At 35.0% G+C, this 9697-nt stretch overlaps 1 protein-coding gene across 1 annotated transcript in view; it reads left to right on the top strand.

The window, feature by feature from the left end:
• The first annotated feature begins 5045 nt into the window (after positions 1 to 5045).
• Positions 5046 to 9697, top strand: part of LOC106687491 (uncharacterized) — a 9142-nt gene continuing 4490 nt past the window's right edge. Inside the window, exons 1-4 of the mRNA XM_014431412.2 lie at positions 5046 to 5318; positions 6714 to 6771; positions 7232 to 7362; positions 8577 to 8762. Of these exons, the coding sequence (XP_014286898.1) occupies positions 5133 to 5318; positions 6714 to 6771; positions 7232 to 7362; positions 8577 to 8762 (561 nt within the window). The 5' untranslated portion in view covers positions 5046 to 5132. The remainder of the gene's footprint in view (positions 5319 to 6713; positions 6772 to 7231; positions 7363 to 8576; positions 8763 to 9697) is intronic.

The following is a 9697-nucleotide window of genomic DNA, read 5'->3' as shown; positions in this document are numbered from 1 at the left end:
GGTGTACATATTCCTTTTATATTTATCTGTAGGTTACTTCACCGATGACTATTCTGAAGTGTTCGATCCTATCATATCTTAGTCTAGAAAATATTTTAAAGTTTGGCTGTACCTAGAAATTAGTTTAAATTTATTTCCGTCAACGGATTCTTATGCAAAAATGTTTGAAAACATGATGGTTAAAAGTTTATCAAAAATCATTTTGTGAATTTCTTTCCGAAAAAGTCATGAAAACTATTATAAGGAAAATAATTAATATTCGAACCTAAATTAAAAAATTCTATTGAGCTTATCATTAGCGAGGATACAGCAAAGAATGTTTCTACTGGATTGGCGATAAGAAAAGTCGTATGAGTGGACACAACTTTCACTTACTTATGTGTGGAAATATTTCGTATAGTAGGGGAGATATTGCGAACATTTCGTCCTATTGGTTAGAAAATGAAAATTCTCCGCTTACTTCATTTAGCGTCTTCAGTCACCTGGGTCACCTGTTCTGTGATAATCACATCTAGGTCACCTGTCCTGCTGCTGGAGATAGGAGTACTGGCCTCCAAGCGGTGTGAACCCAGTACTACACTCGTAGTTTCTTGCTTAGCTTGACATTCCTGCCCTTCAAGTTTGGAATAGAGAGAGCGCTAGAGCCCCTACAAAGTCTGTTAGTTTCAACTTCTTGCGAATTAGATCCATATGGTGACAGTTGTCTCTGTTCTTCATAGGTTGTGCTGATACTAGTTGGTACTCGTGCCAATAGCTGGTACCCCCTTGGCTATTTGAGCAGTAAATGTATCCCTTCATCTTAAACACGAGGCCGACTGGAAGGGATACAGGTCGAGTGTTGCTGAAGCGCTACCAGCCATAGTGCAATACCGCACTCCTGATGAGGTGGATTCCGCAGTGGAGATGATCACCACCACCATCCAGAGGGCAGCCAATAGGAACATCCCGAAGTTCACTCCTGTCCCAAACGCTATCAGGAAGCAACCGAAGCACATCCTCACTCTGATTGGCCAGTGGAATAACCTGCGCAATGTCTTCCTGCGCACGCGTGACTACAGCTTGAAACCGACCATCAATGCGATGACTCGGCAGATAGCCTCCCTCATGCGTGACTGGAAGACAGCGCTCTGGGATGACCAACTCCGAAGAACACACGAAGACCACAGACAGTTCTGGAAGTTGGTCAGGATCTTTGTCCCAAGAGGAGGACAGTACATCTGACTGCTGGGAACGACCTGATGACGTCTGGGGAACGGGCTGCCTATCTGGCCTCTAGCTATGCAGCGAGGGATGCTGACCAATGCTCCTCCACCACCACCTGGAAGCTCACCGAGCCCCGTCGAGAAGCCCATCTTCTCCACCTTTGGCCAGCTGGAGTCGGTGCTGCGCCGCGCTAAGAGCAACAAGTCGTCTGGACAGGACGGGATCCCCAGTGTACTACTTAAGATGCTTCCCAGGAAAGGTAAAGCCTTCCTATTGAACATCTTCAACTCGTGCATACGGATCTCATACTTCCCAGCCGCCTGGAAACGTGCGATCGTTGTGCCACTACTCAAGCCTGGGAAGAAAGGTGACTCGCCTGAGCATTATCGCCTGATCAGCCTCCTCTCGCACATGAACAAGGTCTTCGAGAGGCTCCTACATCACCATCTTTGCCTTCCGACAAACAAGTTGATGAAATTTTGGAAGAAATGGAAATTTCCAAATTGTATGGGATGCATTGACATGAAGCATATTCGCATCAAATTGTTCTATATAACTATACTGAATTGTTTTCTTTAGCTCTGCAAGAAGTAGTTTGTATCTCAAGTCAGAAACTACTTGAGTAGACGATCATTCGTCGTAAGAGTTGGTGAAGACTTGTCGCCTCCAGTCCCCACTACCTGCGGAGTACCCCAGGGCTCGGTGCTTGGACCACTACTGTTTGTCGTTTTCATGGCTCCAGTAGTCGCCATCGAGCACCGACATGCAGTAGTAGCAGCCTATACCGACAACATCGGTGTCTATGCCTCTAGCATAAGTGCTGAACTGGCCCTTCACTATGCACAGACTGCTTCTGCCACCGTTGTAGCTGCTCTGAAGAAGGACGGAATCAAGGTTATCATCGAAGACGGATGCCATTGTCATGTTCTTCCAGAAGGGCAAGAAAAGCAGGCTACCCCAGCAGTTCATTGTGGATGGTGAGGGTCAGAAACTCTCTAATAGCATCCTCTACCTCGGCGTGACTCTTGACAGGCACCTCACCTTCTCTAGTCACGTCAGGGAGAGGCTCAAGCTAGCCCGACAGAAGTTGTATAGACTCTACCACCTGCTTATCTCACAGCAGATCTCGCTCCGCCTTAAGCTGCAAATCTACAAGGCAATAATACGTCCGACTCTGCTCTATGGCGCACCACTCATGCGACACCTCTACCGGACCACGTTGACCAAACTGCAGAGCTTCCAGAATTTCATCCTTCGGCGAATAGTCAGAGGAACCACACTCCAAAGGACCAGGAATAGTGTTATCAGAGAGGAGCTCCAACTCCCTTCTGTGCCGGAATTCATAGGCCGTAGGCACATCAAATCGCCCCTCCCCTAGGAGGTGGCAAAGCACGGTCCTCTTGTTCGACGTCCTCGCCGATGGAAGGAGTTCTGGCTCTGCAGCCTGAAGTCATCCATACCCCAACACCACCAGGCGGAATGGTCCCTCTCCATTCCTTGTTAGCCCCTGGCAATCCAGCTACTTATGTATTAACCGCCTTCAGCGGACCAAGCTTGTCATATCTTATAATGCCGCAAGGCAAACAAGATTTAATGTTATCAGTGTATATATATTCTTTAGTTTGTAGTACTATATATATAATTGTATTTGTTATATCAATAAATTTAGGAGGTAAGGAAAAAAAACAAAAAAAACTTCATCTTAAACTCCACACAAAAACCAAAACCACAGGGCTTTGAACTAAACAAAAAAATATACTTATATAACATAAATACATACTTATCTTTGACATCTTGTTTATATTTTATTCAATTTACTTTACTCATTTTTATGTAATTTTTCACATACTGCCTCACTTTATTTTTGTATCCCTTAAATGTTGACTCTTATTAGATAATTTTTGTACTAATTTATTTGTTTTTTGACCACATCCTTGCCATCTCCATTTTGTTTTTTAAAAAAATGTTTTTCTAATTTTGATCATTTGAAATAATAAATTATCAACCATATTTAGTAGTAACGGAAATGGGAGTTCTTCTATATAAGAACTTCAGAATTGATTAAAGGAGGAAAGACATGAAATATTTTTCCCTTTATTAATAATATATATTGCTAACATATAACATAAAAATTGTTTGAAGTAATGAAGAGAGACAGCGCTATTTTACTCTATTGGGCCTTAGAGTCCAAGATCAATTGGGCTCCTAACCCTGATCGATCTAACTATGATACTCCAAGCTGTATCGATCTCATGTCAATTTTAAAAATTTATTTTGTTTTTTCAGTGTTTATTACTGTACAAATATTAAATAAACAATTCAACTTTCAGATTGTTTATCTCTCTTTAATAATTTTTCAGAAAATAAATTCTCAAATTTGGTGCTGGTTATGGTTCAAGGTAAGAAACGTGTATGTCTGGTCGTTAGCAAAATACCCGAAAGATTTAGAGTTCAACTGTTTTTGTTGTTGGGAATATGGGCTCGTAGATCAGAATTGTGTTGGAGAGGATAGGTTAATCTTAGGCCGAAACTGCGGTCAAGCTAGTCACAAAGCTACTGCTTGTGACCGGCAGAATGCATTATTTGCGGAAAATATTGATATACCACCCCAGAAGAAGTAGTAAGTGTCCAGCTTTTCGTTTGGCCCTGAAAACCATGAAGCAAGTCCAATAAAATCGTAGATGAAGATCCTACAGCTGAATTTGAACCACTGTAAAGCTGCTCAAGATCTCCTTAATCGAACTATACATAAATAGCACATCGTTATGGTCATTCTCTGCGAACAATATAAAAATTTGGAATTTTCCTCATGGGTATCCAATGCCAGTGGTAAAGCTGCTATTTTGGCTTGTGGTGCTCAATCTTTCCAAAAAGTCGATAGAGTGTCGCAGTCCGGCTATGTATGGGCCAAGATCAATGAAATATATATTTAGCTATTACGTCTATCCCAGAATCAATATTGAAGGCTTTATTGGATCGAATGGTAGGAAAAAAAGAAAAGAAAAAAAACCTTTGAGTGAACCCGGCAATTGAGTGGGGAAGTACCGAAGTTTTCTGTACTTCAGTAAGAATTCAGAAAAAAAGAAGGAACCTCTGAAGAGCCACCATAATCGTAAACGACGTTGCTGGAAAGAACTATATGATGAGATTGATGAAGTTCCGTAGTCAGGTTGATATTGTATTCATAGGCTTTTTCAACTACTATCCTCAAGGAAAATTTTAGGTAAGCAGTAGTTGTGTAAGCCCAGAAACCGCATTGGTACTCACCAACTACTCTTTCCATCCATTTGAGCATTATTTTATTGATTGCTACTGAAAATAATTTATAAACGACAAGGAGAGAAATACCTCTACTGTTAATACGTGATATTCTGTCATCTTTTTTCTGTGAATCTCTTTATTAACGATTGAATTTCATGAGATGCCCAACGGATTTTCATTGATGAATCAAATTACTGAAATTAATATTTACTACATTTTATATTCAGTCCGTATTATGCGATTAAATGAACGGTTTTCAGATAATTGTAACAATGGGAAAAATTCCAATTTACCTCAAAGAAAACCAGGACATCTTGGAAGTGGTCAACTCTCCTACGGTTCACTTTCCTTTTGAAGGAAGTATGCCACTCCCTTGACCGTAGTTGGTTAATAAAAAAATATTTTGAGGTTTAATTTATGAATTTGAAATACATATAACATAAGTATGTCATATTATGAATTTGGAAAAAAAAAATCATATTTATGGTCATAGGAATAAAGTTCTTATTTTTTTAAGTGATATGTTTCTAACTTTGCTGCCATTACATGGGTATATAATCGATACTAATTAGGCGGGAACTTACTGTGTTTTGTTTGAGAAGGTTTCATTGTTCAGGGAAAAATAATCAAATAATGTATTACTTGAGATTTTATTAATAAAACAAGACATGGAAAGAAAATTGGACCAATTATTTCGCTTTTTGAAAAAGTTTCGTGCTGAAGAGTTGCCCGAAGTTTTAGAAAATGCATTTTATCGTAATTTTTGGAAAGATATAAAGAATTTTGCTTTAAAACGCAAGATAAATCTTACAAATTCCCGAAATGTGGTCATGATATGTTACAATCTTTACAAGGTAAGACGTTCTGTATTATTTATTCTTTATGTGTTGTGTAGAAGTGCTTAAATTAATACCACAACTCTTTATAAAGTAATTATTCTGATGTATGTATTATCCTTAATGATTAATTTAATGAAAATTAAATTAGTGGAGGTTTTATCATATTTGGTGTTGCATACAGTTTAGAATCTAAAATTATTAGTAATTTACATTGAAATCAGATTAAAACTTTGAACTTCATATCTTACATCACAACTTCAATATTCTAATTATAATATTCTGTCATTAAAGTTATTTTTGTGTAAAGTATTATAGATGTATTCTGGAAAAATACCTTCTCTATTGAAATAAGTTAGCTCAAAGTTTGTAGTTATGATTGTATGAATTTGTACTGTGTCCTTAATGAAAAATGTTATGAGGTCAAATTCTACTTTTACATGGGCTTTATGGGTTATTATAAACTCTACTTTACAATCCTGAAACTTCATTGGTTTAATTTTGTTCTAAGTTATAGTTTTTATTTTACAAATGAATTATTTTCTGCTTAGTTCATAGCAGTGGTATAGTCAAACAGGGCCCTGTTTCATAATGAAAGCTAATGGTATTAGTTCATAGTACAAGTGTAGAAAGTACTCTTATAATAGAAAGTAGAAAATACTATTATTTATTTTTTTCACAATAGGGATGACTATTAGTGATATTACTGGAATTAAAAAATACTAAATTACTATTGTACAAGTCTGTGTAATTGAATTAACATAAATCTACAAGACTAATAGTATTAGTTTCTATTTTATTATGAAACAGGGCTCTGGTGGTCCAATTGGTCTTGATCCCGCCCAAAATTACAAATACTTTTACTTATTCTTACATTTAAAATTAAATTTAAAAATTTTCTCCTTGGATGGTTCCGATGTTGAAATAATTGACTTTTTTTTTTATTTTGTTTAAAAGTAGGGGTTTCCCCCAAATTTTCATTACTTGCTTTTCTTATAATGTATTTATTGTAGATTGAATAGGATTGAGAACATAATTTATAATTTTTTACACCTCTTCGGAGTTCATGTGTTTTACTAAATCATGTTGGTCAATGATGAAAGTTGTATACCTAATTGCCTTTCTGAATTCAAATTCATTAGATCCTTGAGGTTTGGTCACATGCTTTCAACTTTTTAAATTATTTGGTGTTCCAATGTGTGTTACATACTGTTCTCTGTGATCCTAGGAAACCACTTGTTTTTGGTTGATGATATCTAGCTATGAGATTGAGTTTATGTATGTTATAATGTATTGTTCATAAATAATTGAATTTGTAATCTAAGATGAGTTAAAGATGTTTGGCTTGTGATTTAGCTATTTCATTTTGAAATGAATTATCAAGTTTTAAATAAATGTATATGTTTATTTCAGGCACAAGAGCCTACTAACGCTGATATTCAAAAAGTTTTGTGGTATCTTCAATTTTCTGGTAAGTTTTATCTCATTATTTATTAATTTTTTTTTTTTTTGTTACCATTGGTGGGTTGATATTGTACTGGTTAATGTTTTTATTTCAAGCTCTAAATTACTTTTTCATTGCTTAGATACTAGTTATAGACTGAAGTGTATCCTCATAATAGTAGTAATGTTAATATTTAAAGATATAACTCGAATTACTTATTATTTATCTGTATTATTGGACTTTTAAAGTTAAACTATTGTTTATTTCTTACTTTTTATTCTACCTCATTAGAATTAGAAAGAAAGTTTAAAATTCTCCAATTCTCTAACAGTTTAACCTCTAACAAATCAATTCACATATAAATTTTTAACTCATCAGCTCAGAAGAAGGCCTTTTGGACTTCAGTGCAGTGTACAAAACCTCTGAAATTTAATGGTGCAGGATTTTAATAAATAAATTATTGATCTGATTTTTTTCTTAATTTTAGATGTTTTATGCCATTCAAATGTAATCTGGAAGTGTGCAGCATTGGTAGACAGGATTGGTCAGTTTCCATCTGATTTAGAAGATCTTAAACGAAAAATAACCCAGTCTTATAGATGCGAAGCACGAGATGTGGTGAGTACTAATAGTTGAGTATGAATCATACTATAGATTGTCTATGAAATGCTTTTTGTTATGGTTCATTTTACTTTTTACTCTGAATTTACATTTCCTTTTTTTTTTTTTTTGGATAGATATATTAGGAATATATTAAAAACTAATAATAGCTTAGCGAATGAGAGGGATCGATACTGATACTACCAAACTCTATCTACATACATCTGTCCAGTGATGTCCATCAATACTATTCGCGACAATACTATAACCTGAATTTATTTACTTTGTACAAAGCTGCCTCTGTTCAGGGTCGTTTGTAGCTGAGGTAGTTAAGCAACTATCTCGTGATTGCAGCAGTGCAGGTTCGAATCCAGTCCAGTTGACTTTTAATTCTCTAGGTGTCCCATGATTTGAAAACTTGATCCTCCACTATCATTAGAATAGGTTGTTTACCAAATCCGTTTGCTACTAAGCCCTACAACCTTATACGCCACTCTTATTTGCCACAATGCTATTGCCTGCCTTATATTTAATGTGTACAGCTCCCTCTGTTGTGTAGCCTTCTAAATTCATCGGTTAAGAATAAATTATTAAACAATAAATAATTAATCAACACATCATTTTCATATCACAGCTGAGCTAAAATATGCTATAAATAAAACCATGACCGAATCCTTATGGATATCATTTTTAGTTATTAATGGTTCATTAATAAGTAAACATATCTATTTCAATTTAATTATAGTTTTATTTATAATTAATTTTTATCCAGCTTCGGTGCATATATTTATATTAATTATAAACTCATAGTTTATTTCAAAATTGATTATCACCTTATCAAACATTAGACCTGCTTAATTTTGCTTAATTTTGGTTTTGACTGTTCTAATGATGGGTGAAAAGAGGTTCTTGATTAGACAAATATTATTCCTTATATTATTATTATTATTTGCTATTTATTAGCCAAGTAGACACTGCACTTGCTAAGGGTACAATAATAAAATTTTTAAAAATCCTTAAGGTTATGCAAAATTCATATTAATGGTAGTCATGCATTTTGTTGGCCCCTATTTAAGAAGTTGGCAATTTTTATTTTGTGATATTTTTAACTCCTTACAGTATATATATATGTGTGTATATATTTTAAAAATGTTTTTTGGATCTAATTTGATCTGGTATTTTATTTTCTAGAAATATCAATGAAACAAAACTGTTTTATTTTTTTGTTTAAGGAAATGGTCATGACCCTAAAAGAAGATTTAATTTGGCTGATGGTAATTGAAAAAAAAATCACCAAGAAAGGAATTAAGTTTGGGAAACCATTTTTCGTAGTTATAAATGTTTCTTTAGATAAGCAGTATGTATTTTTTTGTCCAGCATTTAAAAATGATTCTTCCAATGAAGTAAACCATCTAATGGTAAGTTAGTAAAACCTCTCAAAAAATGTTATCAAAATTAAGTCTTTGTCTCTTATGCTTTAAGTTAATTTGCTCATATGTCCAGTGATATTGGGCTAAAAATGACTAAACCTAGACATTCTAAACAACAAAGGCCTGATGGTCTTGAAATGTTTTGTCCCTGCCTCTAAGTGCACCCTGAGAGCAGTTCCAGATATACCAGTATCAGGTTTGAGAGAGAAGGGGTGAAAAGGATTGGAGAATGGGACTTCTTTCCTTTTTCCTCAAATATCTCAGGAATTATGAGGTTAAGAGCAAAAATGTTTCTATATAAAATCAAAGTACATCAATTTTCTTTTAAAAAAAGACTAGTTCTTTTGATTATCTTATTTTGGGCCATATAAATATCTCGGAAAGATTTATGTTTACCCAAAATGAACTAATCCTATTTTGAAGGAAATTCATTTTATTTTAATTTTATATGGAAATATTTTTGCTCTAACCTCATAAGTCCTGAGATATTTGAGAAAATGTCCCATTTTCCGATCCTTTTTATCTCCTCTTTCCTAAACCTGATACAGGAACATTTGACTTTTCAGAGCTTACTAAGGGGAATGCAGCAATTAATTTGGGACCATCAGACATTTCTATTTTTGCATGCCCTGGTAAAAGGGTGAGGTTACTAGATTCTATTGCAAGTTTTGGGTTATATTTTAACTACAACCCCCATCAAACAAATCACAAGACTTATGAATCTTAAGATATTTATAGAAAAGAAATAGCAAAATTAAAGGAATATCGTAAGAATAAAACTAATATCTTTTGATTGAAGATGTTTGTCGGGGGGTGCGGTCAGAAAAGAACAACATAAATAAACAAAACCATATTTATTTATTTTATGCCGACGTTTCGACCTGAGTTTCAGGTCTTCATCAGGGCTATAGAACAGAAGAGAT

The sequence above is a fragment of the Halyomorpha halys genome, unplaced genomic scaffold (assembly GCF_000696795.3).
Source record: "Halyomorpha halys isolate HHAL.00 unplaced genomic scaffold, Hhal_1.1 Scaffold971.1, whole genome shotgun sequence".
NCBI lineage: Eukaryota > Metazoa > Arthropoda > Insecta > Hemiptera > Pentatomidae > Halyomorpha > Halyomorpha halys.
This window is presented reverse-complemented; position numbering and strand designations above follow the sequence as displayed.